Below are 19,418 nucleotides of genomic sequence, written 5' to 3'. Positions count from 1 at the left end.
ATTGTTTTATGATTAAAATAAAAGGTAATCTATCGTTTTGGGTACGTAAAATCGCCCGCGGCTATTTATGTACGAAAACGTTACCTCATTGTCAAGGCTTTAATAGAAGTATATTGAATATTGTCATACTTTTGTGTCAAATATTATAGATAAATGAATAATAAACCTAAATCAATGGCTAAATATATCGATATAGGCCAGAAATTAACTTTAAACAGCAGTGTCTGAGAGCAAGATTTGCTATATAAATAGCAGCCATTTGTAAAATAGAGTGGCTTCCCCCTGAATCTAGCGCTAAAAGCTTATAAAAATAAAACTTAGACAAGATGGCTGCTATAGTACATGAGCATGGTTGCATCTGTTGGAAACATCGCTAGTCTTCATTTATTACGGAAAAGATTTAATTCAATTGTTTAAAAACAGGTACATAAATGAATCAAGGAAACATTTTTGAATTTTTTAAAACATAAATCTTCCTCAAAATGTGAAATAATTATTAAAATGTAAGGAGTCACCTGTTTTTCACATTACAAATCGCCGGCGATTTTACGTACCCAAAACGATAGATTACCAAATAAAATAAATGGGCCTACAACCCTTACAAGTTTATAAAAAAATTGATTAAGTAATGATACTAATCTGTCTTTCTGCAACTAGTTCTAGACCTATATCTCACACATTAACATTGAGGCATCCCGATTTCTGATATCTTATTTTACCAACTGTAATACTAATTTTTTTACTGCCTCCTCTGTGTTCCTCCATGTTCTTGTATCTATGTGTGTGAATATAATAAATGTGTGCGTGTTTCTTCCATCCATTTTGGTAGCAGAGCAACACTACTCATGTTGCCAACACTCCTAATAAACTAACCAATAAAAAAAGGGTCTTTAGATATTATGCCTCAAATTTATTTTTTTAATACATTAGTTCATGATGCCTCATTTTTTTTCAGAAATCACCAAATTCTAACATGGATAGTATTGTTTATGGATGTTATCAGTTAAAGTCACAACATTAATACTGTTAATTCAAATAAAAGTAAGTTTTGCATTTTCAATTTAAGTCAGTGATGTATCACAGTATCCTTACTTTGATATAAGCCTCAGAGCTTACATTTTTAGGTTCTTATTTGAATCAGGTATTTGTAAATGTGAGTTCACTATCATGTTACTGCATCAGTAGAAAACAAGAATGGATAATTAATCCAACTAATTAACTAGACCTTAGTAAATTCTTTGCCTGCAATTTAAGGGTATTTAATATATTGTGTTGGTGATTCTTGATGGTTATTTTTTTTAGATTTTAAATAATATCAGAATGTTATAATAAATTGATATTTCTGTGTTATTTGGTGAATAAAATTTTTTGTTTCTCCATCAAAAAATAATTGCGGATTGTTTTCTTCGTTTTTTCCAGTTAATTTTATGCTTGTGTGAGAAATTTCTTCATTTTTTCCAGTAAATTTTATGCTTGTGTGAGAAATTTCTTCATTTTTTCCAGTAAATTTTATGCTTGTGTGAGAAATTTTCCCATCACACTGGAGTCAGAGGAGATGATTACAGCTTGTGACACCCAGGATTTTGTCCCTTTCGGCCGCGAATACCTTCGCCGACATCCTGGGCAGTTTCAAATTAAAAGGAAAAGCAGCTATCCCATAACAGATCATGGCATCCCATTGATCAAATCTTTCAAAGATATTTGTTTACATGAGCCAGATAAAGTAATTTGTTTATTTAAATTACATTAATAGCTACTTTATTATTATTATCTTAGTAGAATTTTTGAATAATCTCATAATTTGCTTAAGACTTAAGTTCTTGCATTAACTTTCATTATGTAAACACCATTTTAAACATTAGTTTAATCACTAGTTATAATTTCTGTTGATGATATATTATATGTGACCCTTTGCCACAGTTTAAGCCCTTTGTATGTATAGATAACTTTGTCTTATTATTGTGTGTTGAGCCAGGCACCTTTTTTTAATGTGATATAATTTAAAAATCAGAGAGATACTCTCTGAGCTGTGGTCTGTTTCTATAGACTGTTAGAAAAACAATTCTGTCTGAGAAAAAACACCTCCTGCTTATGTGTTGCGCTATTGAAAAAAAATGTAAGAAATAACAAAAAATACCATAATCTATATGTACCATCTACCAGAGGTGCAAAATAATGAAAACTGTCCAGATGTATGTATACATTCATAAACCTACTGTTTTTTTTTAAACCATAAAAGTAGATCACATTGAAAGTTGTTGTACTGTTTTTGTTTTTCTAGAAGGAGAGCTGGGTGTTTAGACAACATGAGACCAGTGACAGCTATGATGAGGAGCTCTACGTCCATGGCCCTACTGTCATTTGGAGTAGAGGTAGCCAAGACAGTATTAGGACCCTGGTTAAGACCTTTACCATGGATTCTCCTGTGTTGCAGGTACTTGAGAAATAAGATCTGTAGTACGTTAGTGGTAGAACATTATTGGAATATTGGGTGAGATTGAACACCTGTACTGAGCCTGTTCAGATGTGTATTCTATGATGAAACAAAATTAAATATCTACATTTCATTTTGTTCTAATTTCCACATTTAAAATTTATCCTGTATTGAAATTACAGTGAGACCCGTGCATCTATTAATCTCTAGTATTGTCTATGTGGCTGTACATTGGTTTTTGTCTTGACTTATTATTTAGGAATTTGTCATGGATCATTTCTTTTATTCTGTCATTGTTAGGCACTGTGGGGATCTTTTATTTTATCATCTGATAAACAGACAGTCGATTACAGCTCCACAATGGGGTCAGAAGGTTAGAAATTTTTTTTTAAAGTTCTAATTAAAATGTTAATTTTTAAATGGAGTTTTTAGTTGGTTATTATGGTTAATCTTTAAAAAAAATTAAATGACGTTTTCTAAACTTGCATTTAACAAAGGAATGTTTCTTCTCTTTAACTTAGGGCAAGTGCAGAAAGGTATCTGTGTTGTGGAGTCTAGCACATTAAGTTTCTTTATAGAAGAAGGGGGAGAGTACTCAACACCATTGCCCTTTCAGGTACCATACATTGCATGTTAATTGCCGAATCTAAAAGAAAAATAACATATAGCCTGGCAATACAAAATAGATGGTTTAGGTTAAGGCTTAGTTTTTGTTAAGGTACAAAGCCGCATATTATAATAAGTTGTGGATGGGATAGAACAATTGTGATACATTTTCTTCTATCATTCTTCCATTTCTTGTTAAATGCTGTTTTAATTGGTTGTTTAAATTAGTTTGTGGTGTTTGTCTAATTTGTAAGGGATTAATAGAGATCACAGAGATAATCCTTTGCCAACAGTGCAGTCTGTGTTAGCTGCAAATGTTCCATATCATTCACCAAAGTACACTTAAAAAGTTACTGTCTATTAAGGGTTCTTACTATTATCTTTTTTGATTAAGCTCAATTTATTTTCAACAGGTCTCTCAAACATGGCTCATCAAGAATGGGCTTTTATTTGAAAGAACACTTACAAACGCTGAGATGAAGTCACAGAAAAAGTAGGCACATTTTGTTTTAGTAAAATATTTTAAAATATTTCTAAAAGTATATTTTTTTCAGCCTTTTAAATTTGTAAACTGGAGGTTTACCAACACAAATACGGACAGGCTACAGCTGCTCACAAACAGATGTTTAAGACAAATACTAGATAAGATGGCCAGACAAAATATTCAATAAAGACCTGTGGCAAAGCACCAAACAACAGCCAATAGAAAATGACATAAAAGCCTGCAAATGGGGATGGATAGGGCATACTCAGAGAAGGGAGGGATAACATCGCGAAGAAAGTATTAAACTGGAATCCAACCAGCCAATTAGATGGGTAGAAACTAACCAGCCAATTAGATGGGTAGAAACTAACCAGCCAATCAGTATTCCAGTATTAAACTGGAATCCCCAGTAGGCTGTCTCAGGAAATCCTTGAGAAGGACAGTATAAGATGAGGCTAGGGCTGCCGGGCTTATGTGGGTGCAAAAAAAAGAGAGCAGCTTAAAACTGAGTCTGTTGGAGAGGTATGGCTGCAGCCCATTGCTCATCATGGCCCAGAAAGGAATGTGAATTCAGTGAAATTTGTAAACTTGTTTCCACAGCCCTTGAACTCTGACACGTAAAGTTAAACTGTGTTGTATGTTCCAGAAACTGCCCAAGCCAGACTGTCATATTTAGCATGTTGCACCCGCTGGATGATATAGCACCTGTGATAACCAGAGTGTCAGGTATTTGCTGTTTCACCATAATAAACATCCATCCGCTAAAGTTTTGAGATCTGTTCTTCATTAAAAAAACAACAAATGTTTCAGTTTTAATACAATGGCTGTTGTAATGTCTATAAGTATTAGTTTTTTGCAAAAAAATTAAAGTTGTATTCAGAATTAAAACTACATATTAAATATAGATGAGATTATTTAAGCTTAGATATTTGAATTTAAAAATTTAAAAAACTATAAATATAAATATTTTCTCTGTAGTGGGGGTATTTTTAATACTGTACCCTTTCAAATCTGATGGCTCATAATGATATTGGATTCATCTTTTTTTTACTTGAGCATCTAAAGAGATACTATGCTCAGCACTAAGCCCAGTTGAGCTGGGTGGACTCAGGGAATCATACTGTTTTGAGCCAAAGAACCAAACTTGAGTTTGCTTGCCCACAGCATCCTATAGTTTGATTATGTTACGTTAGGTTAGCTTTTTGCCCTTCCTGGGACATAGGCAGCTGACGAGAGCTTTCCAGGCATCTCCGTCTTTGGCTAGACTCTGGTTTGATAATGTAATTTTCTAAAACTACCCAAAAGGTTTTGCTAACTCCTGAATTAAATTTTTTAGGTGTAGGTGGCTCACCCAAGATGTCGTACCTAACAGACAGCAGTATGACAGTGATTTTCACAAGTTCCGAACCTTCACTTGCTTTCACGTACGACTGTGTTGCTGGGGTTCACTCTGTGTGGAAGATTAGAAGAGCTAGACAAGAGGTCAGTCAGTTATTTTGACAAGAGGTCAGTCAGTTATTTTGACAAGAGGTCAGTCAGTTATTTTGACAAGAGGTCAGTTTGTTATTTTGACAAGAATTCAGTTATTTTGACAAGAGGTCAGTCAGTTATTTTGACAAGAGGTCAGTCAATTATTTTGACCAGAAGTCAGTCAGTTACTTTGAAAAGAGGTTAGTCAGTTATTTTGACAATAAGTCAGTCAGTTATTTTGACAAGAGGTCAGTCAGTTATTTTGACAAGAGGTCAGTCAGTTATTTTGACAAGAGGTCAGTCAGTTATTTTGAGAAGAAGTCCATCAGTTATTTTGATAAGAGGTCAGTCAGTTATTTTGACAAGAAGTAAGTCAGTTATTTTGACAAGAAGTAAGTCAGTTATTTTGACACAAAAATCAGTCAGTTATTTTGACCCAGAAATCAGTCAGTTATTTTGAGAACAGTTCAATTTTTACTATATTGTTTATATTTTTCAATAATTTAAAAAGTTTTTGTTTTAATAAAAAGAACTTTTGTATTATTCAATTCTTACTTCTATCAAAAATCAGGTTCAGTTACGTTCATTGTTTATTGTTCAACATTTAATTATCCTCTCAGGAAATCAACACGTTGGTTGCATCCGTGGATAACACATCATTTCTGCACATGACACCATACACTGCACGTACAGGTCACAACCTGTCTGCTAGTTTCTCCCAGCATGCCAATGCCTCTGGCACCATGCAGGGTTACAGTAACTCTTCCAGCTTTTCACCATTGAGAAGTTTTTCTGGGAAAGTTATGTCCCCTGGGGGGATTTTGCGCTCAAGCCCCGGTGTAGGAGTGATGGCAACCAAGTGAGTTTTAGCTTTTGTTTTTTATTCATAGAAATTACTTTGATTCTTATACTGTTGGATTTCTGAGCATTACATGCATCTCATAAAATGCTTTATATTTTATGCTTTTAAAATTTTTAATTGCTAAGCAAAAATGACATCAGCAATGTTCACATGATTTTTAAACATACTTAGTAATAAAATATGTTTATTTATATTTGTGCTTGTAGGCTATACCATACAATTTTACAATTAACCATGCTAACTTGCTTTATTAATGGTATGATTTCTAAAAAATGATATGTTTTCTAATCAGTAACATACAAGCATGTATACATTTTTGAAGATGGTATGTAGTAAGCAATATGTTATCAATGGTATGATTTCTAATTACGACCAATTTTTTTCAATCCTCAGCCGAGCTCAGTCCCCTGGTGTATCTGGCTCGGTGAATTCAGCCCTGTACAGGTTTCACACCCCTCCCCTGGCCAGGTCCCCCGGCAGGTTCCTCTTCTCCCCGGGGTCAGGGCACAACGGGTCCTTTGGGGGGAATGAGAGCTTTTACATGGACCCAATGGCATCCCTGCAGCCTAATGTGTGCCTGGAGCAGCAGTGGAGTGAAACTAACCAGCCAATCAGGTGGGTGGAAACTAACCAGCCAATCAGGTGGGTGGAAACTAACCAGCCAATCAGGTGGGTGGAAACTAACCAGCTAACCAGCCAATCAGGTGGGTGGAAACTAACCAGCCAATTAGATGGATAAAAAACCAACCAGCAAATTAGATGGATAGAAACTAACCAGCCAATCAGGTGGGTAGAAACTAACCAGCCAATCAGGTGGGTGGAAACTAACCAGCCAATCAGGTGGGTAGAAACCAGCCAATCAGGTGGGTAGAAACAAACTACTCTATAAGGTGGATAGAAACAAATTAGCCAATTAAAAGTGTCAAAACAAAAAACAATCAGATAGTTTTAATCATCTCATCTTTTTCCGTTTGTGCCCAAGACACATGGGGGAGATGAAGTAGAGTTCATATGTTTCAAAGACCTCAGCATATGAAGAGATAGTGTGGTCAGCACTATGCCCAGACGCCAGTGTTTTCCCTAATTCGAGGTATGCGCCCATCAGAACTAGGTGGACTAAGGGACATTTTCCTGACTTGAACCTGGTTTTGAACCCGAGTCTTTCGGATTCGTAGTCTAGCTCTCTGCCGCTAGGCCACACCTTCCGACACCAACCTAATAACTTGTTTAAAACAATGTCCAGTTATTATGTTATGAGTAATTTAAATACCTCTTCATTGTATTTACATTTTTCCTCTATTCCAGGGATGGCTCCCTTGGGAAAGCATCAAAAGCTTTTTTGTCTCAAGATCTCTGTGGCCAGCAGTACTTGTGTTACATGGTCCCTTACAAGCAGCATTTAAGGTAAAATCCTGTCCTGTGATGCAATGGTGCAGTTTTTTTATTCAATCTTATTTTCTATTCCCACATTTTCTTTTAGAAAGCATAACTAAATAGGCACAACTAAATTAGAAACAGATAAAAAATTATAGTTGAAAAGAATTAATAATACCTAGATTAGAGCTCACAAATTTTAAATTAATATATTAAAAAGTACAGTACCTAAATTTGTAAAAAAAAAAAAAAAATTAAAAAGAGTTAAAAAGAACATAAAAAAGAATAATTCCTAATTGTCAAACAATTAACATCAGTAAAATTCCAACAAAAGTACAAATATATTAAGATAAAAATCAAATTAAAAGATTATTTGTATGTAACAGTTACTAAACAATTAACTGATTCGTGCACGTACAGGTGTTTAAAGTTTGAGGAAAGCAATGACGGAAGCCAGCTGATCTTTGGTTCACTGACACTTCTCCCTGCCAAAGATGCCACTTCAATTGAAGTAAGATACTGTTGTGTACACATTAAACTTCACTCTTTAGTAACATCCTGTTTTTGTTATAACTCTGTGGCAAATAAAAGTAATGTGTAGTGAAGAAATGTTGTTTTCTTGTTTTTTAGGGTCAAAATATGATTTTAATTCTTGAGATATCTGGTGTTCTTGTCTTATATACTGGTACAACTAAGGTAGGGTTCAACTTATACATATCTTTATCATTTAAATAATTAGTTTAATTGTTCATTGCTTCTTTTATATTTTTTTCAATTTTCATTCTCATGTATGCATTTATTCTGCAATTGTCTTTCGTGTAATTTCACTTTTACACAGAATTTTTATGTAAAATTAATTTTGATATTGTGTTTCTGGAACCATTTTCTTTTAAGGATTATATCCCTTGTTAAAATAGTACAAATAAATGTATACAACTCTGTTGATAACTATGGTTGAATTATATCCCTTGTTAAAATAGTACACATAAATGTATACAACTCTGTTGATAACTATGGTTGAATTATCTCCCCTAGATAAGCCAGGTTCACATCCCCATCTTTTCACTGGGCTCAGGGTCCATTAGCATGGTGCGTTCTTCAACCACTCCCTTTGCTAGCCCAGTCAGGGGGGAGGTCTTCACCAGCAGCCGGCCCCCTTCAGCCATGGATGTGAGGTTTGAGGATGAGGTAAAGTGTCACAAAATTTATCAAAACTTGGTACACAAAAGAATCACTAAAACAAATTAAATCTAGTGTTTTCAACATATTATAAAAAGTAAATTTGTAGAATACTATGCTATTTAAAGTGAAGACTAGTTATGTACGTTTGCTTGTTGTCACCGCCTGGGACATATGCCGCCCCCGTCTGGGACATATGGCGCCTCCCCCTGGGACATGACGCCTCCCCCTGGGACATATGACGCCTCCCCCTGGGAAATATGACGCCTCCCCCTGGGAAATATGACGCCTCCCCCTGGGACATATGACGCCTCCCCCTGGGACATATGCCGCCTCCCCCTGGGACATATGCCGCCTCCCCCTGGGACATATGCCACCTCCCCCTGGGACATATGCCGCCTCCCCCTGGGACATATGCCGCCTCCCCCCGGGACATATGCCGCCTCCCCCTGGGACATATGACGCCTCCCCGTGGCACATATGCCGCCAACAAGAACTTTCCTGGCATCTCTACCCTGAGCTAGTCTCCCCTGTTTTTGTCTGGACTCTACTCACACAGATCTTCCTATCTTGGTTGAACTTGCCAGGAGTTTACACTCCCCCTGGTAGAGTTCTAGAGGTCATCAGGGTATACAAGCTACCAAGCCACAACAAGGCTTTTGCACCAGATGTCAGGAAAACTAGTCATGTTCTTGTATTGTATTTAAGTTTCAACTTGCCAAAGAACTTGCTCAATGGAATTTTTTAAAATTTAATGTCACAAAAGAAAAGCAGTTGAAAAGAAAAAAACTTATTTCATTTTATTAATAGAAATCTGAAATGGAGTTTTGTAATTTATTTTCTAATGGTTTATAATTTTAACATTTTTTTTACTGCAAGAGTAAAAAAAAACCAATATAATATTAATATATTATGTTATAATTATATTATTATTATAATGCTTTAGTTAAAGAATGTAATATTCTGGAAAAATGTTTGTTTCCAAACTTTAAAAACCAAACTTGCTTATCTGGCATGTTACATTCTTTGTGTTTTTAATGAATAAATTGAGAAAAAAGACTCCACCCATGTAAATAGAGATACAAACCTTCTCAGATGAATCACATCTCACCTGTGTCTGCTAATCTGGAAGATTCCAGCAGCCAGTTAGACTTCTCTATGGGTGGACTGGCAATGGTCACTCCAGGCAGCTGCTTCATCCAGAATCTCAGAGACAACATTGGCTCCAAGTTTACTGCTGTAAGTTGTTGATTTCTTACTGCTGTTAGTTGTTTACTTTTGATTTTTACTTCTGTGAGTTGTTAACTTTTTATTTTTTTTACTGCTGTAAGTTGTTTACTTTTGATTTTTTACTGCTGTGACTAATTTAACATTTGCATTATTTACTAGCTGATAGTTGTTTACATTTGGTATTTTACTGCTGTAAGTTGTTAACATTTGATTTTTTACTGGTGTAATCTGTTCATGTTTGAATTTTTTTACTGCTGTAAGTTATTTACATTTGATTTTTTACAGATGTACATGGTTAACATTTGTTTTTTTTACTGCTGTAACTAGTTAAAAGTGCAAAAAGTAGATATTGTAAAAAAAAAAGAATAGTAATTCAAGTTGATTTTTAAGTGATAGATTTATTTATAACCTCATTGTATCAAATTTTATATTGTAAGATTTATTTATAACCTCATTGTATCAAAATTTATATTGTAATATTTAAGGAACTTCTGAATGGAAGTTTTTGTAGAACAGAGTTACCTCCCATGACAACCTCACCAGGAAGTGAGTAGACATGTTTGTTTCCCTTTCATTTTAACCCAATCCTCTCTTAGGAATACATTACTTGACTCCACCCACTTAGTTACCTCTTCCTTATTCCTTTATTATTTACTTGCTATTAGAGTATTATGGTATGGTGTGGCCTAGCGGTGGAGCGCTAGACTGCTAACCCGATAGTTTCGAGTTCGAATCCGGGTTCAAGTTAGTGAAGCATCACTGAGTCCACCCAACTCCTGTTAGGGATAAAGGCGGCTGGGCATAGTGCTGACCACATTATCCCTTTATATGCTGAGGTCAAGAAACATAAACTCCACATCATCTGCCCAATGGATTGTTAGGTCTAAAGAGGAATCTTTACTTTTTTTTATTAGAGTATTGTCAATTTTAGTTTCCCAGTTTCTAACATGATGTCTTATCATGCAGTCGACCTTTGCCTGAAAGCCTTGAAGCACCTGCTGCCCAAGGATATTGCCCTGCAGGTACTGGGGCGCTGGTACACTGTACGCAACTCCCCTGGGGGCGTGGGCAACGTCTCGGAATGGTCAATGTTTAACAAGTGCATTCTGGGAATGATGGGATATGACACTGGCAAGCTGGGACTAACAACTAAAGTAAGATTTGTGTTTCTAGTCTAGGACAAAGTGTGACTTGTGTTAAGTAATAACATGTTTTTAAAAAATAAATTTTTTTTCAAACAAATTTTCTAAATGTAAAGAACATTTTTATAAAATAATGCTTCACAAATGTAAAAATATGAAAGTGTTTTAGAACATTATCATATAGCGATGGCTTGGGATTTGCAAATATTTTTTTATTAACGTCAAATTTTGTATTCAAACACCAAATTTTGTCCACAGGGAGAGCGTGATGGCTCCTCTTCTCCTGTGATGCATACCAAAAAGGCCAAACCTTCTGACCAAGGGTTAGATGATGTGAGTCATAAATTAATTTTTCTTAACATTGGAGAGTATAAAACAAAACAAGTAAACCAGTAAGCAATAATTATGTCCTCTAAATTTAAGTAACAAATTGTGTCCCTTGCATTGAGTCACAAATTATGTCCCTTATAAATGGATAGCTGTAAAAGCAGCCTTTCTATCTGTCACCTGGTAAAAAGGGGAAACATGAGCCTATCCGAGACTACCATAACATGGCCCTAATCCTAGATTTATTTTTTGCTCAAAATGTACTACCAGTATACTCAGATACTGTAAGCCTACTATCCTGTGTTTATAAAAAAAAAACATTAATGTACTTTTAAAAAAATACCTGAGAAGCTGAATCCTCTCCCTAGGACTGGGACTACCTGTTGATCTCTGACCACCACCTGCTGTCCAGCACGTCCCATCACACCCTGGGTATCACAGGGTCCGCCACCTTCAATGAAAACTGGCAGCCGTCGCGTCCCTGTGCCATCAACAGTTCCGCACTGCTCTTCCCGTTTTGTCCTGCCATTTTAATTGCATTACACTTAGTCTACGAGGTGGGTAATATTTCACCTTCTAATTATAAACAAGAATATTTTATTTTTATATTCTTTACATCAATAGATTTTATTAACTAGAAATAAAAGGTTATTATTAAAAGAAGATTATTATTATTTTAGCTGCACACAACTATATTTTATTTGTTAACTTCTTAATTTTATTCTTTTTGTTATGAATCCAGGAAATGAAACTCAATATACTTTTGAAAGAAGAGTTGCAGGACTTTGCTCCACTGGTCCATCAAATAGCCTGGTATATTGCACTCAGTACATTTTAGAATTTTAGTTGGTTTATAAACAATAAACAGGTTACGGTGTCTGGTTATCAACCTCTTATTTATATACATATTTTTATGTGTATTTATCTAAGATTTCAGTGTGCTGAATTAGTTCGCCATATAAATTTATTTTATTCTTGTGCTGAATTAGTTCACCATATGTAATTTATTTTATTCTTATGCTGAATTAGTTCACCATATGTAATTTATTTTATTCTTATGCTGAATTAGTTCACCATGTGTAATTTATTTTATTCTTATGCTGAATTAGTTCACCATATGTAATTTATTTTATTCTTATGCTGAATTAGTTCACCATATGTAATTTATTTTATTCTTATGCAGAATTAGTTCACCATATGTAATTTATTTTATTCTTATAATATTGTTTATAAGACTGACTGTAATGCCATATTCCTCACAGTGATCTACATTGTACCAGCTATGCTGATTGTTACCAAAGAGATTTTCCAAAGTTGTTTGAGCAGATAGATGACATAAGTCAAGTTACAAATGGTAAGGTACATGTGACATATGTCAAATTATAGTTGTTAGGTACATGTGACATAAGTTACAGATGGTAGGTTCAAGTCACAAGGTGACACCTAATTACATTAAGAATGTTACCTTTTAGAATTTCCTTGGATTTCCAAATATTTTCTTCCCTGAAAATATTCCTTTAATATTTTTCAGTTACAAAAATGGTTTTTAAAAGTATTAAATTTAAAAAAAAAATTATGTCATTCTCTAAAGGAAATTTACACCTAACTCAAGTTTCTTCACTATTCATCTAACATTTGTGGTCAAATCTCTGTAACATTTACTGGAAAAAGAAAAGTAGTCTAGTTACAGATGGTGATTTATTCTTGTTCAGTAAACAACCTTTACTTTTTTTTTCTTTCAGATGATTTGAGCAAAATGCAGTATCCTCAAATCTTTCCTAAAGAAGCTCCCACTGTGCTAGGGTGGATAACTCAAGCCTTGGGTTCAGGGCCACAACCTAAACCCATGCCTTATCTCCCTTTATGTGAAAACATAAAGAAAGTCATATCAGTAGGACTTTTAAAATATTCATTTTTTTTTCAATAAATTAAAAAATAATTAAATGTGTTTATTAAAAATGTTAACATTTTATAAAGATAGGAATAGACTGAATATAACTGCTGCTGTACTTTCATACTCTTAAAACCGTAAAAACAGTTCATTTAGTTCAGCATAAATTTCCTCTCAGTAAAGATACATTTTTTCCTCTTCCTATCTTACAGAGCTTTGTATTTTCTGTCTTGTAGGAGTCTGTTAATCAGTCTCTCATGCGGTAGCAGTCTTATCAGTATATTTTCTATCATGTCGGTGTCTATCAGTCATGAAAGTGACTAGCGATCTATTTTCTATGCTGAGAGTTTCTAATCTACTTTGTACCCTGTAGGTGTATTCTGTGTTGGTTAATGAAGGTCTCCCCGCAGAAATTTCTGTAGAGAAATGTCTAAAGAAGGTCGCCCCTGCAGGTTAGTAGTCTATTTTTAAATCATTTTTTAAGCGTAATGAGCCAATCATTGCAGCTTTAACTAACTAATCATATTGACATTTTTAAAGTTGGTTTTTAAAACCTTTATTTATTTACCAGAAGTAAATAAAATTTGGAGAAAAAGCGGCGTATCATATGCCGCTATTTAGTTGTTTTATTTTCTACTTTTCAGTAATTCATAATTTGTGAATTCGACAGTACCAACGCTGCCACTGAAAATATTTGCTTTAAAACACTATCAGTAGCTCGTCAAGGATGATATTTCCCCTACCCCCCCCCCCGTGAAAGTAAACTCCTCTTAGTTACCTCCCCTAAATTTAAAATCGTTTCAAACTAAATTATCTGCCCCTAATAGCTGTCACTAAACACGGCTCTACGATTGTAAATATTTAGCGTGAACCACAGCTCACCAGACCATGTAGGGGTGGGGGTGGTAGGGAGCTTGGTGTTTTCTATCGTCTCCAAGAAGAGAATTATATATATAGATTCTTTTTATCTTTTCAGGCCATAGGGCACCCACTGCAGACACTTCACTGTCCTTCTCCTTGTCCAAAAGTTTCCGCATGTCCCTGGCATCATCGCAGGCTGAGAAACTGGTCCTTACCATGACGGAGCTTGGTAGGTGGTTTTATAGTGACTGGTCAATAGGGCTGGTAAGTAGGTCACCAACCAGCTCTAAGGGCTCAAGCAGGTTTTATTGAGCCGTAGAACTGGTTGGTGACCTACTTACCAGCCCTATTGTCATAGTAAGGTCTGGCCAGATTCAACAGCAATGGCTGGTCAGCTCTTTTTCTTCCTCATTCATAGATGTAATATTGGGAATTTCCTCCGAGATGATTCAGTATAACACATCAACATATTATCCGCTATTTAGCTCATTGAAGACTTCAGACTGTTTTTCTTTCTGGATTTGCTTCCGTTGACTTTGTTCACCTTAGAACAGTCTTCCCGGTAGCAGTTGTTTTATTTTGGAGTTTTCTCTCCAAGATGGGTTGCTGTCTCCAAATTATGTGCATCATCTGCTTGGGGTTTCAATTTGTGACTTTTGGAGTGAGCTATCTTACACACCATCCCATGGGCAGTTCTTAAAATAAAGTTTGTTCCAAATCAACATAAGTAGTGTCTGGTCAAGTTTATTAGTAGTGTATGGTCACAATAACAGTTATAATTGGTCAGGCAAAGTAGTTTCTGGTCAGTTTATCATTAGTGTATGATCACTATAACAATTGTGGTTGGTAAGCTAAAGTAGTTTCTGGTCATTTCTATCCGATTTTTATTTCCTTCCCCAAACCTTGTTTGGATGTGATGATTATTGGGTCATTGGATGACTTGTCTAATTGGTGCTGAACTCAGCACTTTTGGTTAATCAAGCCCAAGTTCTAGCACTAGACCAATGTGTCTTTAGTCATTGTACTAGGAAACCTTGATAAATTGTTTCTTTTATTATTCTACACTCATGTTTTTTTTTTAAATTGGCATTATTTACAATTAAATGATTCAAATCCTGAAGCTCCAGTAAAAAATTTAAGATTGAATGATTTAAATCATCTAGTTTCAGAAAAAAATGTATTTCATATTTTAATGGTTGAAATAATCCAGCTTGAGTTGAAGTAAAAAAAAATTCTGTATTTTATCAGACCTGACCCAGAGAGATATTGACTGCCTGCCTGTGGGTATCAGTGTCCCCATGAGGGAGGCGTGTCTTATATGTAGGTCCCAGCCTCCATCTGACTGGCCACAAAGCGCCTATATCCTGATTGGTAAGTCTTGAAAGGCTAGGTTAATTTATTAGTCATGTGCGTTTAATGAGCTCCTGGGTATAATTATATTTTAATGTTTTAATTTATTGAAATATCTGAACTGTTTATTTTAAAGAAATTTTTTTTTAACCAGGTCGTCAAGATCTTTCAGAGTTAGCTTCCTTGAAAGTAGCAGCCACAGGGGTTAAACATCCAGAGTCGACGCCCAGGGAAAGAGAGGATGTTGAAAAAGAAGATGAAGATGGCATGGAACATCTAGACGATGAGGTGGGATAATTTCTTTTTACTATATCAGCGTTATAATGATTAGACTCATAGCTATTTAAAAATACTGTGAAAAGAGAAACATTATAATTTATCTTGAAATAGCTTTATAAATGCATTCAGAAAACATGTAAATGCAATTATGAAGATAATACTCATAATTATACTACGAAACTTACAGATCTACACATTGTGATTTACTAATGGATATATGAATGTAGATATTTGATAGTTTAATTTTGTACAAGTAACATAAAGTTTAAGAGAGGTTACTTAGAAATTTTTAACCCAGATTTCTATATAATTAAAAAAAAAGTTTCCTTTTCAAACCTGACGGTCTATGGGGCAAGTGAAGTAGAGTTCACTTGTTTCTGTGACCTCGGCATATTAAGAGATAGTGTGGTCAGCACTATGCCCAGCCGCCTTTACTTTCCCTAACGTGAGTTAGGTACCCATCAGAGTTGGGTGAACTCAGGGACAGTCTACTGACTTGAACCCGGATTCGAACTCGAGACTTACAGGTTAGCAGTCCAGCTCTCTACCACTAGACCACTCTGTCCCATCTATATAATTACACCTAGAAGAAATCTCTTTGTAATGTAAGCCTCCACCTCTCCAGGTTTTGAAGCTTAGGTTCCCTAAGGACCTGCGTCTGCAGGAAGTCAGGCGCCTGCTGCAGTCAGCTCGACCTGTGACTATAGCCATCAAGCAGAGGCCAGAGGTCAACGACCATGACTTCATTGAGGAGCAAGAAAAAGCTTTACTGGCAACTTGTGTTAGAACTATGGCTCTGCCAGTGGGAAGGTACCTGGCTACATACTTTTTTTTATTTGTTCTGATAATGATTTATAAGTTTTATTTTCTTCAATAAATTAATTAGGATGTATTAAAGCTTTTCTTTTTTAGCTTCTCTAACCCTGAACTTGCCCTAATCTTGACAGAAAATTTGTTCATTACTGTTTTTTTAATGTCCTAATTACCCTAGTCCTAACCGTTACCCTAATCGTTAGACACAAAAAAATTCAATATAAAGAGCCTTCTCATGAATTATACAGAAAAACCAAATTATCAACCATAAGACTAAAACTTTAAAACAGACTTATAGATATTTAAACACTGCTTTTATTTTTTAAATATTTAATTCTTTGTCTTAACTAACTCTTAAAAGCAACTTACAGAAGTATAATTCTAACAGTTAGAGCAATAATTTTTAATATTTCAACAGTGATGGGAATTAAATGGTTACTTGAATAAATGTAACAAAACAATTAGATGCATCCTAATGCCTGACTACATCCCAATTTATCCATTTGTACTTTTTTATTTTTAAATGCTCTTTTGAAATAAGACTTTTAGAAATAAATTCTTGGTTTTCTATTTGGAACCACCTAAATTGACATTAGCAGTGAAACTAAAATTTGTTTTGTAAATTGTTTTTTACCAAAATGCTGTCAGGTTTTCTAGTTAGCCCCTCCCAAGTTAACATCACTTGTGAAAATTGTTTTGTTGCCAAAATACAGTCTTAGTTATCTAGTTAGCAACCACCTAAATGTACATCACTAATGAATTTTAAAATTGTTTTGTTGCCATATGCAGTCTTAGGTTTCTAGTTTTTTAAATTGATATCACCAGTGATACTAAAAATTGTTTTGTTGCCAAAATACAATCTTAGTTTTCTAGTTTTTTAAATTGATATCACCAGTGATGCTAAAATTTGTTTTGTTGCCAAATGCAGTCTTAGTTTTCTAGTTTTTTAAATTGATATCACCAGTTATACTAAAAACTGTTTTGTCACCAGGGGCATATTCACACTCCACACCTGCAGACCTCTGCTGACTGAAACACTTCCCATACCGAAGCTGTGTCTGACTGGCAGGTCTCCCCCCAGGTATCCTACATATTTTAAATTTATTTTTATATATTTAGTTGAGTGGCTGGAAAGATTCGCAACGGAAAACTGCGCACAAAGAAGTGGGCAAGGGCATTTTTTCTTTCTTAAATAGAGCATTTATAGACATAAACAAAGAATGACCACATTTTAGCATAATAAAACACTTTTCCATGAAAGATGACAAAATTAAAGTGAATTAGTATGATTAGTTTGTTATAGTGCATTTTTCTTTTTACGCAGTTTTCTGTTGAGCATTCTTCTGAAAATCATTTAGTGGAGATAATGGTTTGGTCAAGCAGTAACTTTCTAAGCTGCCCACTTTATTGTCTGGAGTTCAATTCCTGGTCATTAGCTAGACCTGGAAGCTGGGTTTTGAATTCACCCAGCTCTGTAAGGGACTTATACAAATTTAGGACAATAAAGATGGATGTGCTGACCACATGTCCTCCTTATATGTGGGTGAACTTTAACCTCTTTGTTGACTCTCAAGTTCCGAAAGGTTATTTTACTTTTTGCTAATGCCAGTTAAGTACCTTTTTACATCTGGTAACTCAGGTGAAGCAGGGTTGATTTGTTTTGTTTTTCAACCTACAAAGGGATTTTGTTATCTTCAGTCTTTTCATTAGTCAGGTTCCGTTCAGAGCTCGGCAGATTTAGATACATCCTAGGACTTTGAGCCCTGGGTAACAGCTCAACACTTTAGCAATCTTATATGGTGTCACTTGTTCATGCTATCCCATATGGTTTATGCATGGGGTTAAAAATATTATATACATCGATGTATATATAAAAATGAAATAAAAGCATTTACACATAAAATGGTATAGTTTTAGATCACTCTGAAACTGGTAATTTACAGTGAAATAAATTAAGGTGATTGGCAGTTATGTTTCTGATAATGCTAATTGTAACCATTTAACTATTGCTTAAGCTCATGACTAACATTTTATCTAAACAGTATTGTTAAATAATTTGTTATAAAGATCTAACGAAATGATTTTCCTAAATAACATTAACAATTGTTTAGTTAAATAGATTTAATGACAGGGTTTATTTTTAATATCCAGAAACAAAACCATTTACCTAAATCAAATTAATAAATGAAAAGGTTTATTTTTTATTTATTCAGAAACACTTAGATTCTTTTAAATAATAATAATTGTTTTGTTAAATAGATTTAATGAAAAGGATTTTAAATTTTTTTTTATAGAAACACAACAGTTTACCTAAATAATATTAACAAATGTTTTGTTAAGCAGATTAGATAAAAAAAAATGCAATTTCTCCAGAAACACAAGTTGACTTAAACAATAACAACAAATGTTTTATTGAATAGATAATAGATTAGATTTTCAAAATTTTCAAAAAAATTTCTCCAGAAACAAGACAGTTGACCTAAATAATATTAACTAATGTTTTGTTAAACAGATTATATAAACAAAATTTTTTTAATTTCTCCAGAAACAAGACAGTTGACCTAAATAATATTAACTAATGTTTTGTTAAACAGCTTATATAAAAAAAAAAAAAATTTTTTAATTTCTCCAGAAACACAACAGTTGACCTGACCCGCATCGAGGTGCCAACAAACATGTCAGTGTGGCCGCTGTTCCACAACGGAGTGGCCGCTGGCCTCAGGATTGCTGACTCCACCCAAGTGGAATCTGCGTGGATCATTTACAACAAGCCTAAAGAACTGACCAATGAGTTTGCTGGGTTTCTTATGGCCCTTGGGCTGAACGGCCACCTGCCTAATCTGTGCACGTTCAACATACACGAATATATTAGCGAAGTGAGTTATATGTTTGGTTTTTGTTTTTAATGATTGGTTATGTTAATGTATGTTCAACATACATGAATATATTAGCGAAGTGAGTTGTATATTTGGTTTTTATATTTAATGATTGATTATGTTAATGTATGTTCAACATACATGAATATATTAGCAAAGTGAGTTGTATATTTGGTTTTTATATTTAATGATTGGTTATGTTAATGTATGTTCAACATACATGAATATATTAGCGAAGTG

At 34.5% G+C, this 19,418-nt stretch overlaps 1 protein-coding gene across 2 annotated transcripts in view; it reads left to right on the top strand.

Moving 5' to 3' along the window:
- The first annotated feature begins 960 nt into the window (after positions 1-960).
- The window catches only part of LOC131932357 (anaphase-promoting complex subunit 1), a 38,695-nt gene continuing 20,237 nt past the window's right edge, over positions 961-19,418 (top strand). Inside the window, exons 1-29 of one of the 2 annotated variants that reach the window (XM_059289273.1) lie at positions 961-1,041; positions 1,504-1,723; positions 2,282-2,434; positions 2,735-2,807; positions 2,956-3,050; positions 3,454-3,533; positions 4,171-4,250; positions 4,861-5,006; positions 5,615-5,853; positions 6,250-6,471; positions 7,162-7,260; positions 7,651-7,741; positions 7,861-7,926; positions 8,266-8,418; positions 9,505-9,648; positions 10,125-10,185; positions 10,606-10,793; positions 11,040-11,114; positions 11,477-11,665; positions 11,851-11,921; positions 12,371-12,462; positions 12,851-12,999; positions 13,373-13,451; positions 13,976-14,089; positions 15,109-15,231; positions 15,365-15,498; positions 16,115-16,299; positions 17,294-17,383; positions 18,935-19,178. In XM_059289273.1, the coding sequence (XP_059145256.1) occupies positions 1,556-1,723; positions 2,282-2,434; positions 2,735-2,807; positions 2,956-3,050; positions 3,454-3,533; positions 4,171-4,250; positions 4,861-5,006; positions 5,615-5,853; positions 6,250-6,471; positions 7,162-7,260; positions 7,651-7,741; positions 7,861-7,926; positions 8,266-8,418; positions 9,505-9,648; positions 10,125-10,185; positions 10,606-10,793; positions 11,040-11,114; positions 11,477-11,665; positions 11,851-11,921; positions 12,371-12,462; positions 12,851-12,999; positions 13,373-13,451; positions 13,976-14,089; positions 15,109-15,231; positions 15,365-15,498; positions 16,115-16,299; positions 17,294-17,383; positions 18,935-19,178 (3,603 nt within the window). In that variant the 5' untranslated portion in view covers positions 961-1,041; positions 1,504-1,555. Of the gene's footprint in view, positions 1,042-1,503; positions 1,724-2,281; positions 2,435-2,734; positions 2,808-2,955; positions 3,051-3,453; positions 3,534-4,170; positions 4,251-4,860; positions 5,007-5,614; positions 5,854-6,249; positions 6,472-7,161; positions 7,261-7,650; positions 7,742-7,860; positions 7,927-8,265; positions 8,419-9,486; positions 9,649-10,124; positions 10,186-10,605; positions 10,794-11,039; positions 11,115-11,476; positions 11,666-11,850; positions 11,922-12,370; positions 12,463-12,850; positions 13,000-13,372; positions 13,452-13,975; positions 14,090-15,108; positions 15,232-15,364; positions 15,499-16,114; positions 16,300-17,293; positions 17,384-18,934; positions 19,179-19,418 lie in introns of both variants that reach the window. The other variant, XM_059289272.1, reaches the window with a different exon arrangement.

This window comes from Physella acuta, unplaced genomic scaffold (genome assembly GCF_028476545.2).
Source record: "Physella acuta isolate Inbredline_101_S28 unplaced genomic scaffold, ASM2847654v3 ptg002145l, whole genome shotgun sequence".
NCBI lineage: Eukaryota > Metazoa > Mollusca > Gastropoda > Physidae > Physella > Physella acuta.
The sequence above is the reverse complement of the archived record's forward strand: the minus strand, read 5'-3'. Positions and strand labels throughout refer to the sequence as shown.